The sequence below is a fragment of the Mustela erminea genome, chromosome 4 (genome assembly GCF_009829155.1).
Source record: "Mustela erminea isolate mMusErm1 chromosome 4, mMusErm1.Pri, whole genome shotgun sequence".
NCBI classification, from domain to species: Eukaryota; Metazoa; Chordata; class Mammalia; order Carnivora; family Mustelidae; genus Mustela; species Mustela erminea.
Genome location: NC_045617.1, coordinates 57124335 through 57144949, shown reverse-complemented (window position 1 = coordinate 57144949; position 20615 = coordinate 57124335). Strand labels below are relative to the sequence as shown.

Genomic DNA, 20615 nt, shown 5'->3' with positions numbered 1-20615 from the left:
AATGTCCACAATAGCCAAACTATGGAAAGAACCTAGATGTCCATCAACAGATGAATGGATAAAGAAGATGTGGTATATAAATACAATGGAATACTATGCAGCCATCAAAAGAAATGAAATCTTGCCATTTGCGACGACGTGGATGGAACTAGAGGGTATTATGCTTAGCGAAATAAGTCAATCAGAGAAAGACAACTATCATATGATCTCCCTGATATGAGGAAATGGAGATGCAACGTTGGGGGTTTGGGGGTAGGAAAAGAATAAATGAAACAAGATGGGATCGAGAGGGAGACAGACCATAAGAGACTCTTAATCTCGCAGAACAAACTGAGGGTTGCTGGGGGTAGGGGAGAGGGAAAGAGTGGTGGGGTTATAGACATTGCAGGGGTGGGGGGTGCTGTGGTGAGTGCTGTGAAATGTGTAAACCTGGAGATTCAAAGACCTGTACCTCTGGGGCTAAAAATACATTATATGTTTATTTAAAAAATTTAAAAATTAAAAAAATAAAATAAAATAACTTAAAAGAATCAGCACAACTATTTTATGATCTTATGATACATAGGATAAAATAAGCATCCATGGTATTATCAGTCAAAAATGTCTACATGAGTTTATTGAAAAAAATAATTGTGGGGGCGCCTGGGTGGCTCAGTGGGTTAAAGCCTCTGCCTTTGGCTCCAGTCATGATCCCGGGGTCCTAGGATCGAGCCCCACTCAGGTTTTCTGCTCAGCGGGAAGCCTGCTTCCTCCTCTCTCTCTCTGCCTGCCTCTCTGCCTATTTGTGATCTCTGTCTGTCAAATAAATAAATAAAATCTTTTTTTAAAAAATTTTTTTTAATTTAAAAAAATAATAATAATTGTGAAAGCATTCACCAAAAAAGCCAATGGCAAGATTTTTGTAGGTGATTTTTAACTGGTTTTAATTACCTACCTTAAAGTAATTTGCTTACATATGAACAAAATTAAGCTATCTAACACTTCTTCCAAATGAAGCAGAAGTTCTGGATAAACTGCTTGCTGTCTTAGAGTGATTATCTTCACATTTATGTCATTAAATCTTTTTTAAATGGATGGTAACTTTTTCAGAATTGTTTTGGGAGATAGGGAGCACACAGGATGAGAAAGTGGAGAGATAAGGTTGGGAAAGAATGAGACTGTGATTTAAACCCTTTTGTCTGAGATTGTATACAAACTACAGAATTAAAGTAGAATACAAGTGAAATACTGCCACCCAGTGGAATTATAACATAAATAAAATCTTCAAATTTGGAAAGATACAAGAATTTCCGATCAATTTTCAATTGAAAAGCTCTTTCAAATGAAAGAGCTTAATAATGTTCAAAGTACTTTCAAATATACTATTCATCAAAAATAAAATGCAGGGGTACAGATGGGAGAGGTGTGAGTTACACTTCTCCAGAGTCTGAGGTTCTAGTCAATTAAATGACTTGACAGAATCTTTCGTGTATTTAGCAGCAAAGCAAGCACTGGAGCCCAAGACTGCTGGCTCCCAGTTCACCGCTGCTTACACCAGGGAGCCCCTCCTAAAGAGCCTCTGACTGCTCTCATCTAAACACTGTATTTCAGGGAAGAGGACACTGAGACTCGAAGATTATCAAGGCTTCTCCAACATTTCCAAGGGGTCTCGGGAACATAGCTTGATGCAGTACCCTACTGTCACAAAAATTCTTTGAAGACTTGTATTTTTCCTTTAAAAATTCCTGTGAGGGGATGCCTGGGTGGCTCAGTCACTAAGCATCTGCCTTCAGTTCAGGTCATGATTCCAGGGTTCTCGGATCAAGCCCTGCTTTGGGCTCGCTGCTCAGTGGGGAGTCTGCTTCTCCCTCTTCCTCTGTCTGCCACTTCCCCAGCCTATGCTCGTTCTCTCTCTCTGTCAAATAAATAAATAAAATCTAAAAAAATAAAAATTCCTATGAGGTTTGTGTTCTATTCTGTATCATACACATGTCTTCTTCAATCTGAAATAATGGGTTTGGTTTTTTTTTTTTCCTCAAATGTCTTTTAGAAAAAAATATTGCTTTAAGACAATGATGCATTTCTATCCTGTTCTACAAATTCACATGTCTAGAACCACATTGAAGATGGGAACACAGAGGGTATGAATATACCAATTTGAGACAGCTATAAAGTGCCTTTCTCAAGTTCATTCATTCATCAAGTATTTAATAAACACCTGCCAAATGTTAGGCATTGTTTTAGATCATAGGACATATTATGATAATAAACAACTGAGTTATCAGGTGGCACAGAAGAGCAAAGGTTTTCTTCTTGCCCACACTAGAGTTCACTGCAGACTGGCTAAGTAAGGGACATTCCTCACATTTTCATCATCTTCAAGCTGCGACCATCAGTCAGAGCAGTCGCTACTTGGAATATCAATAGCAATCTCTTCACAGAGAGAAAAGAGTGCAACAAATCAACAGGAAGTGACATACATCATTTCCTCTTACATATTATTGACCAAAATAAGCCATATGACAAAGATATTCTTCTTCAACAAAGCAAAGAATAATAATTCACCCACAGGGAGAGGATGGGGACACTGGTAACTAAGAGCATGTCATACCCCAACTTTTCCAAATATGCTGAGGAAAGGTGATTCTGGGTAATGTGGAGAAAAGAGGTAAGATCTCTCCATATGCCAGATGGAAACTCAAGCAATTTTACTTAAATGATAAAAGAAAGGGTTATCATAGAAGGCTAGAGGACTTGGAATGTGTAGACATCAGACGTGTGAGATCTACATGAGTATGAATTAAACAAGTAGACAGAAAGGTATTCAGAATGTTTGTAACTTTGACTTATGGCTCTAAATCCCAGTATTGACATAACATTTTTATCAATAAAAACTCAGGAAAGTTGTCTGTATCCAATGAAGGATACCACATCTGATCAGAAGCAACATATCAGGGTTGTTTGATGTACATATATAAATGATGCACATATAAATATGTACATTATATGATGTACATATAAATAAAACGATGGGGTAGGGCCTCACAGCCAAATGTACACAAATTATATCTAGGATCAACACATTAGTGCCTAACTTAAATCTACATAAAACTCACAACCAGTTGTGGGGGAGAAGCAATAGAGGCAGCATATGCACTAATCATATATATGACCAAACTATATTAGTTCATTAAACTCTGTGTTGTTTTCATAGCTTAGTAGGACATACTCCATCTGGAAGGGTGAATACTATTCCTTCCCTCTGCTAATGCTGGAAGGTTAAATCTCTGAGCACAGGTTCTAATGAAAGCCTTCATACTGAATCCAATCAACACTGATGGCCTCGGCAGCTGCTCAAGAAAAAGAAAGGGATCTTTCCTACAATGCCACTAATGGACCATGACAGACACCCATGGAGATTAAGATACTAATCCCCTGTATATCCCTAATCCAAAGAAATAGGTGTGCATGTGTGAGTGTTGTGCATTAATTTGGTTTGGTTTGGTTTATATAGATCCAATAACTTTACATTATAGAATCAATTGTCACATTTAAAAATTGTATAATAAATATAAATTATTTGAAGAAGCTACCTCTGATTAGTTTTCATGTTGTTTCACCAAAGCCAATGGAATAATGTAGATGGTTCATTGCAGACGTAAGTTTGCCACTGTAGTGACAGATATTGAAGAAAAGGCAGAGCACTATGAAAGAGCTGCATGAAACAGTGGGGAAAAAATGGAATCTGGGTGGCTGAAACTTAGACTGTTTTCAGGAAGTGGCAGAAGTGCAGACAAAAGTAGATAATTGTGAGAAGCCTGAAAGGCCACAGTAAGAAGTTTAGATTTATTTTATAGGAAATAAGAACTTGACAAAGAATTCTTAATTGCACATGTGACATTATCCAATCTGTATTTTAAAAAGAAAATTCTGGTAGCAATGTGGAAGAAGGATTGAATAGAGAAAGGACGCAAAGGAGTTAGATCATGTAAAAGGCCACTGAAATGCCAAGGAAACAAACCATAACCGAGGCAGCAGGATGAAAATAAAAAGAGGTAGTTGGGGGTAGGGTTGGGGGAGAACTGAAATATTTCAGCTTACAGAATCTTACAGAGACCTCCCAAACCAGCTGGTTATCAAAGGCACCTGGGGAAACTGTAAAATTCTTATTCCCTGGCCAATCCCAGAACTATTAAATCACAATCTCTTAAGATGTGGACTAGGAAATGCTTGGCATACCTCAGAGATTCATCATGCAATCAGCCCAGCCGAAGAAGTTATGCTTCCACACACTTGAGTGACTGAGCTAGTATCTTTACATCAGGAACACAGGGGGAAAAAAAGCTTTGTGAAGGTTTATCAGTAGTTGAGGTTTTGATATATTCAGCTTACAGTACTAACAGGACACCCAGATGAAAAAGTTGTATAGACAATAGAATACATCAGTCCAGAAGAGAAATTAGAGTTAGGGCTCGATCATCACAAGATTGGAGACAATCCTTTAAAGGAAGACTGTAGCTTAAGATAAGAGGTGATTTAGGGAAGAGGCTCAAAGAGCACCTACACTTAATGGTAGTGCACAAAAAGATGAACTTGGTAGCAGGGTTGGCCAAGGAAGATAAATGTATTTAACAGATAACTCCATTAAATCACCATTAAATCATATTGCCTTACTTGTTTACAACAAAGTAAAGTACTATACAAAACCAATTCATGCATTTCAAGGTAAAGACTTCAATGTTCAATCCAAGTTAGGTATGTCAGCTGCCTACCCTAGTTTCCTACAGCCCATCCAAGTATTATCTATATAGCCACCAGAGGAGAGTTTTAAAACACATGGACTCTCAAAATGCAGCAACTGAAAGGCAAATAACCCAATTAAAGATGGACAGAGATATAAATAGATATTTCTCCAAGAAGATACACTCACAAATGGGTAACCTCTGGTTGACATATGACCAATAAGCACTGGAAAAGATGTTCAACATTATCAGTTATTAGAGAAATGCGAATCAAGACCATAATGAGATACTTCACACCCCTGCAATGACTAAAATTAAAAATGCAGGCAATAACATATGTTGTAAAGGATATGGAGAAACTGAAACTCTCATGCAATGTTGGTGGGAATATAAAATGATAGTCACTTTGGAAAACAGTTTGATAATTTGTCAAATGGTAAAACCAAAGAGTTATCACGACTCAGCAATTCCACTTCTGGATATATACCCAAAAGAAGTGAAAATGAACAAAGAAATAAAAAGAGATAAAAACATGTCTATGCAAAAGTTCATAGAAGCATTATTCAAAAAGTGAAAACAACCCATATGTCCATCAACTGATAAACAAATAAATGGAATGTGGTATAGCCATACAATGAATTGTTGCTCAGCAATAAAAGTATGAATGAAGCATGTATAGTCCGTTACAAGGAGTCACATGTCATATGGTTCCATTTATATGAAACATTCAGAACAGACAAATTCAAAGAGACCGAAAGTACATTATTACATTTGCCAGAGGACAGGGAAGGGAGAAATGGGGACTGATTAGTAACAAGTACAAAATTTTCTTTTGGAGTGGTGAAAACATTGGGTAATTCATGTTGACTTTGTGAATATACTAAAAACCGCTCAGTTTTATGCTTTAAAGGGGTAAATTTTATGATATGTAAATTATATCTCAATAAAACTCTTTTTGAAAGTACAGATTTCCAGGCTCCATTTTTGGAGATTCTGTAAGTCTGTGACTGACCCAAGAATCTGTATGTTTTTAAAGATATGCCAGTGATTCCCAATTAGGTGATCCTAATGCTCAGTCAGGTTAGGGAATCACTGGCATATCTAGAAAATTCGCTGAGAGTTACCTGAGTTACATTTGAAGAAAAAGAAAAGATGCCAACAGCAGTGGTCCAAATGAACAAAAGCAGTAAGAGAGGCCTCAAGAAAGAAGGTCCTACTCACCACCCCATAAGCATAACCCCCACCCCCCACATCTCCTGTAGACCCCTTCCCCACCTTCCTCCCATCCCCACCTTCCTCAACCAGCTGCCTGACAGCACTCTCCCTCAGCACTCCTTTCCCCAAAATTCTACAGCTCAGCCACCCATCACAGGACTCCAGAGGAGTCCTACCACCAAAGGATTAAACACTTAAATGCCTTTGAAAAGACTCTGGCTTTTCCCTGGTCACTTTAATAACACAAGGATTCTCACTCATAGAAAATCAAGTCAGAGCACCAATTTCCTCTTAGATTCACATCAGACAAATCCTTGGGAATAATTGTGTTGCTTCAGAAACCAGCAAGGGAGACAAACCATAGGAGACTCTTAATCTCAGGAAACAAATTGAAGGTTTCTGGAGGGGAGGGGCTAGGAGGGATGGGCTGGCTGGGGGATGGACACTGGGGAGGGTATGTGCTATGGTGAGTGCTGTGAACTGTGTAAGTCTGATGAATCACAGACCTGTACCCCTGAAACAAATAATACATTATATGTTAATTTTTTTTAAAAGGAATAAATGTGTTGCTTTTATTTTCATAATTACAGAAAAAAATAACAAGGGAAGAGCTTGTTTTTCTTTAAATACCAAGTTAAAAATACTATCCCCTCCATAAAGACTTCCTCAACCCGTCTCCCATTACTGATTACCGGATAAACCTCTGCCACTCTACTGTACACAGAATTTCAGATTGCTGTTACAATCCTTCCTTGATAAAAAGTCTTTTTTTCTCTCATCTAGAATACAAACCTCTTACACTAAAGAGCTGTGAATTTTTCATCAGTGTTTCCCAGCACTTATCACAATGTCAGGTGGATAACTGAATCTCATAATTGTGTATAAAATGAGTTGATCAGATGAATCAAATACGTATTCTGATTTGTTAGGGTGCCTAAATGAGGAACGGAAAGTTATAGACGTCCTTTCTCAATGGCTAACACCAAAATAAGGTTTTAAGTAATAGTAAAATGTGAGGTTTAATGAGCTTAATACATTTTTATTTTCATAGCATTTTGTTCACCTTTGTAACAGCAGAGTACCTAAGAGTTCCCTTTTTTAAAGTTTAATTTGGGTTATATCTCTCCATATTCCTCACACCTGATTAGATTGATTCACTAATGAATTCTAAGCAAATCTCTCTGAAAAATAGTAAAACCTCTTGAACTTCAATTAAAAGACATCATCAAGTGAAAATTACAGATTCAAATTTCTAAACAGATTAAGTAAGTGAAAACTGAAGCCTTTGCAAAAATGTATACATAGTTCAGGGGTAAAGTGCTTTTCTTAAAAAATTTTTATGGGAGGGCGCCCGGGTGGCTCAGTGGGTTAAGCCGCTGCCTTCGGCTCAGGTCCTGATCTCAGGGTCCTGAGATCGAGTCCCGCATTGGGCTCTCTGCTCAGCAGGGAGCCTGCTTCCTCCTCTCTCTCTCTCTGCCTGCCTCTCTGCCTACTTATGATCTCTCTCTCTCTGTCAAATAAATAAATAAAATTTTAAAAAAAAATTCTCTAAAAAAAAAAAAAATTTTATGGGATACTCCTTCATTGCAAATAAATGTGAAGTACCACCAGAAAATGATAAACATAAATAAGCCAATGACAAAATCTTGTCAATATTTTTAGTACAAAATAATCATTACTTCCATTTACAAAGAATGTTCACGTGAATTGGCTCAATGTTTCCTCATAATTATTCTGAACTAGTAAATGTTAAAGCAACACTTTAAGCCAATGTCTTCTTGTATCCCGCACTCAGAATTTATACAACCTCAGAAATCAATAGGTGATATTTAGGATAGTTCTGAATCTAAGATCATGGAAATAGTAGTGTAACCCCCAAATATAATTTTCTGTGTATGGGAGTTCAAAATTTCTCCAGCTCTGGAATTGTTCTGGGTAATTGTTGTCATACTCATCAAACAGATAAATTTTTAGAGATTTCAACCAATAAAGAAGGTAATAAATTGATAATTTATGACAAAAGACATGAATTTAAATGTCATACTAACTTTTGCCAAAGGTACTAATAGTTCATAAAATCTATAAATATGACACCCAGAAATGTTGGCCATCATGGGTGAAATGTTGATAAAATTTTTCTTTGCTCACAGACATAATATAGAGCCTTTTACAACCACACTGAAAAGAAAATGATTTGATAGTAACCATTCCTCTAATTCTCTATAGTTTAATTAGCAAAAATTCAGGATCAAGCTCTGTGTTATGTTAATGTGACATTATGATTTAACATTTAAAACATGAAGGTCATAGAACTGAAAATGTCAAGCTTCTCTTTCAGTGTATATTGGCTGTAATACAGACCTGAGCTAGATGGACAGAGCCCAGGATCCACCATTGGAGCAGAAAACATAACATTTCTAGGTAACAATATTCAAAGTTGAGGATGATCTTGGAATAATAAAACATTTTAATTAGCTTGCCTGATTGGAAGCCCTGGCACCATTGCCGGCCCAAAGACACAGAGCCATCTCTCACACCTAGCGGGAGCTCAGCGAGTCAGACCTGACCTGCCAGCTGAGCCCACCTCGTTCACAGAAAGTTGAAATCTCCTCAGACTTGTCTCATCTCATTAAGCTATCCATCCATTCTCTGGCTTTCTACAAATCCAATTTGTAAATCTTTCCCTCATTCACACTCACATCCCAAATCCTCCTGAGCATTATCTTTACACAAAGAAACATATTTAATGAAGTATAAAATCTCCACTATATGCATTTTATCTTTCAATTAAACACCATAAAATACATTATACTCGTTTAATGCCTTATCCAACTGATTATTTTGTCTCCACAGGAGCACCAAATAACATTGCTAAGTTCATAGTTGCTTTACCACCTTTTGAAAAAAAAAAAAAAAAAAGTTCCTTCCCCACTATGTGAGCATGCAACAATATTTTCTTTAAATTTTCCTAAAATTAGGACCTCATTCTGCTTCTAGGGGACATGAACAGATCATCTAAAAACAGCAAGCACTTTCATTTCTGCTCCCATTAACTCTCTGGCAAATGAAGGAGGATCAGGTATGAGGGGAGATGGAGTAAGAAACTGCAGTAATATCTACTCCTGGATTATTTTCCTCTGCCTGATACAACTGGTTTTGATCCAAGAGAGGTAAAACGTGCTTTTCATTTTGGTTTGAATTATCCTTCTTGATGTTGTTAAAACTTCAGGTCATTTGGGCTGATATAACACATTCAATGAATGCTCTGAAGAGAAAGGAGTGGAGAGGAGGGAAGAGAGAATACTAAGAGAAGGATCCTTTGGAATAAACAGTCTCCATTCACCTCTCCATTTTTTCTCATTCTCTGTCAGTTCCCTTCTCACTGATGATACAGAGATATCCTAGATCTTACGCAGCCGGAGTGAACTCCTTCTCATCTATTAAGTCTTTGATTTAGAGTTTGTGTATGGAATATGAAAATTCACTCACCAAATTTCCATGCCCTGCCTAGTGCCAAATCATGACACCTGCCTAAAGGTGTTTCCCACAGCCAGTGTTTCCCACAGGTTAACAGTGTGTGGGCTTAGGATATTTGCTAAACCTCTCTCGGACCCACTTTCCCCATCACAAAATGAAATCATCATACAGTAATTTCAGCTGACCAAGAACCAGTTAAATTTCATTTATCACAATTTTCAGTCAGAATTTCTCATTCAACAGTAATAAACTATTACCAAAATAAATCTTTCTTTCTTGACCATGTCATAAGTCACTCTTTAAAGTTTTCTTTATTCTTGTCATTCATATCTCATTAAGTTATTCTCGTGTAACTCTCTATTAGGTCCCTCTCTTTATATTGCGTTTTTAATGATTCCTCTGAGTGTAGTAAGCACAGCTATGTTTTTGAAAGACTCTCACCACATAATGGATAAAACAAAGGCCTAAGTTTGTATTTAGGAGATCTTTCTTCTAGTCAAAGTTTATCCCATTAATACTGAGCACACATCTCTTAACTATAAGAAACAAACTGAGGGTTGTTAGAGGGGAGGTGAGTGGGGGAATGGCATAATTGTGTGATAGGCCTTAAGGAGGGATCTTGAAGCAATGAGCACTGGGAGTTGTACGCAACTGATGAATTAATAAATTCTACTTCTGAAACTATTAATACAGTATACGTTAATTAAATTGAATTTAAATTTTAAAAGGATTAAAAATATAAAAGAATTCTGCAATTAGACGAAGAAACAAGTTACATGCACTCTATCCACAAAATTCAGCTGCAATGTGGATAACATCCCTTATGCGGTACATGTCCTTCTATCCTCCACTCAAACCCACTCTTCACCAAGGTACAGGATAGCTGAAGTAGAAATGGGTAAGGCAAATAATTATTGGGAGGTTGCAGCAAAATCTAGAATATACTGGCAATGCTGGTATAGTTTGGGGTCAGTGTATGGATTAGTCCAATATTATATAAAACTGCTGCTGCTTTATGAACATAAACTATCTTTAAGATCAATAAATTTCATCAATTGTTGGCTATCTTAAAGTCATAGCTACTACTTTGTTCTAGGCACTTTATAAACTAGTCCTCATAACAACCACAGTATGGTTATTAATCATCCCTTTTAGAAGATACACCCAAGAAAAACAACCCAATTTTAACAAGAAAGATATAGATTAGACTGTGTATGTGTGTGAGTATGTCTGTGTATGAATACATCTACATATATATACACACACATATACATAAATATATTATAAATAAATAATAAAATCAGGAATTCTTTTGCAAAATTATAAAAATATGCTGGAAAAATACCTACCTGCAAACTTTTAAAAGTTAATCCAAGACTTTTTCTCCTGCCTATAAAATAACTTAAAAAATGGCACAATGTATGGAACAATTGTTTTTAAATGTTGAACAAAAAGCAGCATAGGACTATAATCTCTGAGAGAAGAAAAAGAAACAAGGTGAACAATATGAATGCCACGGATTTCTGCCTGTAGAGAATTTCTGAACCATGATGCAGGAACAAGATTCGAACAGAACTCAGTGGTCTCAGTAACTGAGGAAATAGAAATCCACGTTTGGGGAGAACAGGGTGATTGGAATTTGCAGGACCAAATTTCAGAAATGAAAAAGCCCTGAAGAGAAAGTTCCATGAACTTGCATAAATGTCTCTTAGATTCTTTGGCTTCATACCAATCTGTGGATGTATAAGATGAAATTTGATAGAGCCAAACAAAGAACAAATAGCAAGCCATACAAAAAACAAACAATACATTTCTGAATATTGTATGCCAAAGAACTGGCAGAGTTCACACAGAATTGGGAAACATTTGCATTTCCATCAGAATGAGGAGATCTTATTTAATACACGGGGCATTTAAAAGAGAACACAGAAGGGTCATTCCTTAGTGGTAGAGCTAAATTAGTCCTCCAGTGAAAGCTACCATAGACATGTCCTTATAAACCTTCAAGACAAACTTCAAAAGTAACAAACTTATCCACAAATAACTGCCAGAAAAAAGTTTCCAACTCTAAAATGAAAAACTACAATATCCAACATCCAAACAAAAATGAATAGATATGAAAGTCAATTTCTTTCCTATGTATCAGTGATGAACAATTGAAATCTACAATCAAAAAGGTTTTAAATATGCCATTTAAGCTAGCACCCTCCCCCCCCAAAATATGTATAAATTTAACAGAACATGTACAGGATCTGTATGTGGAGAACTACAAAACACTAATGAAAAAAAACAAAGAAGATCTAATTAAATGGAGATGTACTCAAGGTTCATAGATTGAAAGACTTGATATGGTTAAGATGTCAATTTTTCTGAACATGAGATATATATATATATATGTATATATATATATATATATACATATATATATATATAATCAATGCAATCCCAATCAAATCACATTATTTTGTAATATCAACAAACTGATTCTACAATGTAAATGTAAACAACAAAAAGACCCAACACAATACTGAAGAAAACAAAGATGGAGGACTCATACTACTAATATTTCAAGATCAGCATAAAGCTACAGTAATCAACACACTGTGTGACATGGGTAAAAGAATGAGCACATAGATCAGTGCAAATATCTAAATTTTAATAAAGGCCCATCAAAAAAGGAAGGAAAGAATTTTCAACAAGTGGTCCTGGAACAATTAGATACTCATAAAAAAAAAAAGAAAGAAAAGAATCTAGACACAGACTTTGTATCATAGATAAAAATTAACACAAAATGGATTATAGACCTATATATAACACACAAAATTTAAAAAAGCTTCTAGAAGATAACACAGGAGAAAAAATAGATGACCTTGGGTTTAGAAATGAGTTTTTTGATTCAAAACAAAAGGCATAACCCATTAAAGAAAAAAAAAATGATAAAATGGACTGCATTAAAACTAAAAGTTTTACATTGTAAGTAACACTGTTAAGAGAATGAAAAGACAAGTCTCAAACAGTGGGGAAATATTTGCAGATCACGTATCTCTTTAGAATTTGTATCCAAATATTCAAAGAACTCTTAAAAATCAGCAGTAAGAAAACAAACAACTTAACTAAAAAGTGGAAGAAAGATCTGAGCAGCCAATTAAAAAAGATATACAGATGGCAAATAGGCAATATAAAAAGATGCTCAACATCATGTATTTTCACAAATTTAAAAAATCAGATACCAACCGCCCAACTATAAGAATACTTAAAACCCAAAATCTGAGCAAAATCAATTGCTGATGAGAATGTTTAGCAACAGGAACCCTCATTCATTGCTGGTGGGAATGAAAAACGCTACGGCCACTTCAGAAGATGGTTTGACAAGTTTCTTAAAAAGTTCAATACAGTTTCATATGCTCTGGCAAACCCATTCCTAGGTATTTACCCAACTGATTTGAAAACTAAGTTTACATTAAAACTTGCCCATCACTGTAGTAGCTTTATTCCTAATCACCAACTGAAAGGAAGTATGTGTGTTGTGGGGAAGAGTAATCTGCTGAGGTTGCAGCTTTCCAGATACACGGGACACACACGGGTGGTGCTGCCAATCTTCTCTCTCCTCCCATATTCCACTGGATGCAGATGTGATGACTAGACTGTCGTCTGTCTTGAGGAAAAAGACAAGAAAATGCAATGACACCTCTCCAGACATCCATGGGCTGTGGGCCATTACCACACCATCTCTCTATGTACTTTTTATAGCAGAAAGATTAACCTTTATTAGTTTAAACAGCTGTTTGTTGTGTCTTCTGTGAACTTACAGCCCACCATATTCTAAACTGCCCCTGAAAGAGTCACTTTTGGGAGGAAAGTGTTCCTCCCCTACTTCAAAAAGTGCTTGCTGTTGGAAATACTCATGGTATTCCCACCTCCCTGGCAAGAATGACTGGGTTCCAGGAAGGTAAATTCCCATTTCTCCCACACATTTTTCTAACTAGAGCTGTCGGGGAAGAATTTTTTTTTTTTCCCTTCTCTTGGTTTGAGTATGTAAGCCTGGAGCTCCCTGTTGGGAAGTCTAGCTTGGTAGAGTCAGCTACAAGGAATGAGGGAATGAGGATTTCCTCATTCCTTGGTATGAGGTCAGTACCAGAGTAAAGCAAACCCACAGGGAAGAGAGACAGCTGGAGAGCAAGCAAGAGCAGAGAGGTTAAACTCCATGTTTCTTTTAGTTTGTTTCTATGAGTTAATAATAATTTCTCTTTTTTGACTGGTTCACACTCCATTTCTATTACTTGCAATCAAAGAGTCTAGGCCAATATAACTAATGTGCTTTTAAACTGTGAGATGAGATATGAAGAAAGGAAGAGCACTATGAGCAAGATTAAGGGGTGAGTTAGGGAAGACTTCTAAAAAAGCAACAGGTAAGAAGACCCCTAACAAGCACACGGATGCCAACCTGGAAAAGATTGCAAGGACAAGTTTCCCACATGCCTCCTTCTGGCCCACCGTATCCTCAACATGAATTCAGTGTGCTCTAAACATAGGAGGGAAGGGTTTTCCTGGAAAGGGCCCCAGGGCATATGAGCTACAGATCTAGGTGAACAGATCTTGAGATGTCTGTGGATCTACCAGTAGAGTTGAAGGTGACGAAGAAGAAGAAGGAGAAGGAAAAGGAGAAAAAAAAAAGAAGGAAAGAAAGAAAAGGCAACCCCATTTAGGAATAAAATATGCTAAAATATATTTCCCCATAGTAAAGTTTCATTTGCTTGTTTGTTTTTACTTTGCTAACGGTAAGGACCTGGAGCTCACTGGCTCCCCAGCCTCACACCCTAAAGAAGGAAATCTGCCAAACTACATGCCCATGCATGTCCCCCCACTTAGAGGGGATTTGGGGTAAAGATAAACAACTTAAACAAGAAATCAGCACAGCTGCCAATACTAATCAACATATACTTTATTTATAAAAATGAATGGTCATCCAAGGATTGTCCAATATTTAGGGAAAACTTACAGCATAAAAAAAAAAAAAATTGCCCGTAGAGAAAAAAAAGTTAATGCAAGACAGAAACAACTTTTAATGAATTCTATCTAATGTCATCAGAAAGATTTAGATATTAATTCTATCCATACAGGAAGAACAAGCAGCTATGAAAAAAGAAAAGAAATCAGATAATAACAGAAAAATGCAGAAGATTAAAAATATGATTGCCAAAAGTAAAAAAATCCAGTGTAAGGACTAAATGATGGAATAGTTAGTATTAAAAATCAAGCAGTGATCTGGGAAACATTATCAGGAAAATTCATCCAAACACAAACCAAGGAAAATATAAGAGAAAAGAGATACTCACATGTATGCAGAAGGTGGATTATATAGTTAATAGCCATTTCAGAGGAAAGAACAGAGAAAACAGGAGAGGAAATGAAATAATAAATTATCTCCCTGAGTTAAAAGCAACAATTACTTAAACTGAAAGATCCAACCCATTGTCAAGTGATAAAAACAAGAGACTCAGATACATCCTGGTAAAATAATTTAAGGAAAGGTTGTCTTCAAAAGAGGGAGGAAAAAACAGATTGCCTATAGAGGAATGGGCTTAGTTTGGCATCATAGTTATCCATTACAACGGGTACTACAAGGTATGAGGCAAAGGTTTCAAAGGGAAAATTAATTTGCGACTAGAATACCAAAGGATCAGTCAAGTGTGAAGGCAAAATACAGACATTTTCAAGAAACTGAGAATTCAGATATTTTATCTCCCATTTACTGTTTCTTCAAAATTATTTTAGGATACAACTCAACAAAATGAGTAAGATATTTAAGAAAGAGGAAGACATGGCATCCAAAACAATGTAACTAACCCGGGAGTTCAATTAAAAACAAAAAATCCCAGATAGTTGTGCTCTGAACACACTACATCAATGAAAATTAGAACAATAATCCCAATTTTTCAAGGCAAAAATTTTTCCAAAAAATGAGAAGTTTGCATTCATCAAATACTGCAGTCAAGCTAGGAAAATTCTGATGATCAATGTGCTGCTTCTGGTGTTAAAAAAAAAAAAAAAACCTAGAAATTTTACACAAGATGTAGAAGAACATTACCACCCAAATATGAAGTAAAACAAACCCGGGTATCTTAACACTTACAGTGTTAAGGGAAAAGAATCCCTTCCCTGTGTTCCATGTCACAGAATTACACTTTTTATGAGTCTAATTGCACTACTTGGTTCTGCAATAATTATTTCCTAATTGTAACAGTAAAGATAACGATCACTAACACTTATTTAACACTTAATGTAAGTCCTCTTCTAATTCTTTTAGATTTATTAGCCAGCTTAGTTCTTTCAAAGACAGCACAGTAGAGCTGCCTGGGTGGCTCAGTGGGTTAAAGCCTCTGCCTTCTGCTCTGGTCATGATCCGAGGTCCTGGGATGGAACCCCTCCTTCTGGTTCCCTGCTCAGCGGGAAGCCTGCTTCCCTTTCTCTCTCTGCCAACTGTGATCTCTGTCTGTCAAATAAATAAGTAAAATCTTTTCAAAATAAAAACATTAAAAAAAAACAAAGACAGCACAGTGAAGTTAAATAACTTGCCCAAGGTCACACATGGATTAGTAAACACAGGCATTCTGGCTCCAGAATCCTTACTTTTTTTTTTTTAATATTTTATTTATTTATTTGACAGACAGAAATCACAAGTAGTCAGAGAGGCAGGCAGAGAGGGAGGAGGATGCAGGCTCACTGCTGAGCAGAGAGCCGGAGGCTCTGAGAGGACCCTGAGATCATGACCTGAGCCGAAGGCAGAGGCTTTAACCCATGGAGCCACCCAGGCGCCCCCAGAATCCTTACTCTTAAACGCTGACCATGATGCTTCTCATAATGCTCTTTAACTTACCATTTTTAGAATCAAGTTATCAATCCAAAACAAGAAGGAATAGTAACAATTATAAAACACAATATAAATTATATACAACTTACCAATAAAGAGAAAATAACCAAAGTAAGGAGAGGGAAAAGAATATGTGTCAGCTATTTTTCTTACCTTCTTATACAGGGGGAACTTTCTGCACAGTACAATTATTATAGCACAGAATTTTCTATATAATAGCAAGTCAACAATTACACATAGATAATTTTTATATAAAATAATAATATAAAAACCAGCAGGGAGGGGCGCCTGGGTGGCTCAGTGGATTAGGCCGCTGCCTTCAGCTCAGGTCATGATCTCAGGGTCCTGGGATCGAGTCCCGCGTCGGGCTCTCTGCTCAGCAGGGAGCCTGCTTCCTCCTCTCTCTCTGCCTGCCTCTCTGCCTGCTTGTGATCTCTCTCTGTCAAATAAATAAATAAAATCTTTAAAAAAAAAAAAAAACCAGCAGGGAGCAGAGAGATAAGGAATTTAAATTCCTCTCATTTCACAGCAAGTATGATGGTTAAATTTATGGATACACAGTAGATACTGTCTAATTTTAATTTTAAAATGTTTTATAAAATTTATATAGAAATTCAAAATCTGGGGCACCTGGGTGGCTCAGTGGGTTAAGCCTCTGCCTTCCGCTCGGGTCATGATCCCAGGGGCCTGGGATCGAGTCCCGCATTGGGCTCTCTGCTCAGCAGGGAGCCTGCTTCTCCTCATCTCTCTCTCTGTCTGTCTCTCTGCCTATTTGTGATCTCTCTCTCTGTCAAATAAATAAATAAAATCTTTTTTAAAAAAAAAAGAAATTCAAAATCTAAGATCACAAAAGCTACACGTAATACATTAAGAAATAGCAATAGAAGCAAATTATTTAGAACTTTGGGAGGATTATCAGAAAAGCTAAAAACAGAAATGGAGGAGAACTAGGGAGGGGAAAGTCCATAATTTTTATTAAAATTAGCAGATATTTTATTGTTAAAAATATTATGTAATTCTATTAATAAAAGTTGTATTCTGTAAAGAAGGGCATAAACTGGTGAGCATAGCCCTCCATTCAGGCACGGTAATACAAAATGAGAATAAATGCCACCCGTTCATAAAACCAAGTGGATAATACACAAACGTATTACAGATACTCATGTTCTTTATTGATTCTTTGTTTCCACACCGTTAGGGACTAAATGGCCCATTTTTGTCATATAAACTTCTAAAGAGACATTCATTTCATCAGCTTTAGACAACTGTTGATCACACATACTCCAATCCTCTACCTTGCACACCACTTTTAAAGAGCTGTCTAAATTCACACCTCGCTGGGGGAGGTGGGGGGGGGGTGCTGGGGGTTGGGGTCTACACTGGTATAGCCTTTTCGGGGTATAATTTCGCAGTCCTTATTGAAATGTGAAATATGGCCACACGCTGACCTAACAAGTTCACCTCTCAGAATCTACCATACAGCAACTCAAAGATAACTCCATACATGGACTTTCAGTGAAGCAACTACTGTTTAACACAGAGGAAAACGAAAACCATCTGAATGCGCACTAGTTAGACGCAAAATACTTTGTTGCCTTTTAAAAAATAAAATGCATCTATATGGAGTGACGCTAAAAAGTATTGGCAACATATCGTTAATCAAGAAAAAGCAAGATACAGAATCATATAGTTTGTGCGTGAGATAGATACATGATAGGTAGAGACAAACACGTACTGGGCAGAAGGCAGTGCAGGGAAGAAGTTTTTACTTTGAAATTTGATTTTTTTTCTTTTTTTACAACTAGCATATATTGTTTTTATATCTTAGGAAATCAAAGTATATCTCAATAAATTAAAAAATTCAAAAGGAGAAAGACTCAATGTCTTTGCATTGGTTCGCTCTCAGATCTAAGGAAATAAAACCCCATACAGAAGCACGTGGATGAGGGAACAGGGCAGCTTCACCGGCTGGGTCATTTCTTAGGGGACCAGGGGGTAAACCCGGACGCCGAAACACTAGGGCAGAGCTCTGGAGAGAACCCATGAGCCCCAGGGCGGGCCAGGCGGCCAGGGACTCGCGCGGGGAGGACGGGTGCCCCGGGGCGGGGGTTACTTAGGAAACCGGGACGCGCAGCCGACACGCCAGGAAACACCCCGGGAACTCGGCGTGTGGGAAAGAGGGCGGAGGGTCAGGGAGCGAAGGGGCGGGCCGGCGCGCAGGAGCGCGGCAGGGATCTAGGGACGCGCCCCGAGTCCGAGGCGCGGCAGGCGGACACTGTTTGGCCCGCCGGGGCGGCCGGGGAGTTCGGGGGCAGCTTTCAAAGCCGGGGAGACGGGCAGAGCGCGCGGGGAGCGCGCAGCGGGCACCGGCGGGCGCCCCAGGCCGAGGCCGAGGCCGAGGCCGCAGTCCCCGGGGCGCGCTCGGGTGGGGACGCCAGCTCCAGTACCTTCCCAGGAGAGCTCTCCTCCGGGTTCCCGCTTCAGGAACTTGTACCAGAACGTGTCCACGCGGCCCGGCTCCGCCCCGTCCTGCGCCGCCTCCTCGGGCGCCAGCTCCACCTCCCCGAGCCACAGGCCGGGCTCCTGCAGCGCCAGCGCCCCCGCGCCCGCCGCCGTGCCCGCAGGCCTCAGGCGCACGGCCCCGCGCGGCTCCCAGCGCCCCAGCTCGGGCCGCGACCCCACGACCAGCAGCTCCGGCCCGGCCCCGGCCACCGCGGGCGGCACCACCACCCCGAACCGGAACCGCATGGCGGCGGGCGGCGCAGCTCCGGGTGTCGGTGCCCGGCGGCCGGCGGACGTGGCCCGAGCGCGAAGCGGCCGCGGCGATTGGGCGGCGGCGCAGGGGGCCTGGTCGCCAGGGGCCGGGGCGCCGGCGGGGACACGTGCGAGGCTGCACCTTTTTTGGGCTGCATCACGCGGCCTAGGAACCGGGCCTGGTCCAGCCCGGGGCCTGTGGCGACGGGAAGCGGGCGCGGGACGAGTGTCCTCTCGCGGAGAAGGACGCTTGCCCGGGCGGATCGCCTCTTCCCGCAGCGCGGCTCCGCGGGGCCGCTGGGGACGCGGCGGAGGCGACAAAAGGGAGTCTAAACGGGTTAGGAAAGGGAGGAAAACAGCCCAGAAACCCTGCGATTTTCCTGTCATCTTTCCCAAAGAGTCGAAATTATGTTTATGTGGGTCGTAAAGAAAAATGGCCTGACATTAACAGTGAAGTTGGGGGAAGATCCTGGCCGCGGTGTCTGGAGAGCTCCAGCCCTTAAACAGGTCCCTTCCTCTGGGCCTCGGGTTTCTTTATCTGTAACGTGAGGGTATAAAATAACCATCTTGAACGACCCTGCTAACTCCGAAGGTTTCTCTGATTGGTGGAAGAGATGCCGTTCAGAGCCCAGAGCTGATGCAGAAAAACACTGGTTACTTTTCCCTTGCCTAGTCCAATATGATGCCTGAAATGACACATGATCGCTTTCATTTTTTCAAGAAATGTTCTATTTTTAGTATATGTAAAACACGTTTGGAGTAAATACTTTCGAGTCCTTTTCAAGGTAAAACAATGCGGACCATAATTCTGTGATTACAAATGTGTGATATAATTTTTTTAATGGCATAAAAAAATGTTTAAAATTTGCTTTCAGTAAACCAAATACTTGTGTGTCAAGAAATACAGATTTATAGCTGTTTGGTCAAAAGGAAAAACCTATTTACATGGGTGGGGAGAGGGCTTTAATTTTTGTTACTGGTTTAAGATAACCATCCTTCCTGTTTACGTATTTGTTATTTTCTGGTTCTTTAATAAAATTGTTCTCCTGTTCTTACATTTGTATATTCACCACTTAACAACCAGAGACACATAAATCTCTCTAGTTCATGTTTTTACCAGTATTTGAAAGCTTGAGAAAAATAGGGCGGGGGGAGTTAAAATTTCATGCATTAAGAATATCATAAGTAAAACAAAAAGAAATACAAATGTAAGCCATACAAACTGAGTCTGTCAGTGGAACAGTTAGTAAACTAATATGCTTTACTCTTAAATATTGATATTCCATTCAGTGTTTGGTTGGTTGCTAAGCTTAAGGATAAACACAAAGAAAAGAAGACAGCAAGGCTAGCCAAACATGGCTGATTCAGTAGCAAAGCAGACATTAAATCATGGTGGCATGTGAGTCAGCTTATTCAGATTGCTGTTAACAAAATATTCTTAGACTAATTTTAGGAAATTAAGAGTCGTTTGGCCGTGCAAGGACCCTGGGAACTGACAATTCAGGACTTTCTTCTGTTGTTCTATGCAGCCTGTGTGTATGCTTTCCAAATGGCATTATTCCCACCAGCTCTTCCAG

At 38.9% G+C, this 20615-nt stretch overlaps 1 protein-coding gene across 3 annotated transcripts in view; it reads right to left on the bottom strand.

Moving 5' to 3' along the window:
* Positions 1-20615, bottom strand: part of EPM2A (EPM2A glucan phosphatase, laforin) — a 162292-nt gene that overhangs the window by 89036 nt on the left and 52641 nt on the right. For 2 of the 3 annotated variants that reach the window (XM_032339316.1, XM_032339318.1), the window contains exon 1: positions 18732-19112. The exons of the other annotated variant lie outside the window; for it this stretch is intronic. In XM_032339316.1, the coding sequence (XP_032195207.1) occupies positions 18732-19032 (301 nt within the window). In that variant the 5' untranslated portion in view covers positions 19033-19112. Of the gene's footprint in view, positions 1-18731; positions 19113-20615 lie in introns of those variants that run through there. 3 annotated transcript variants of the gene reach the window in all.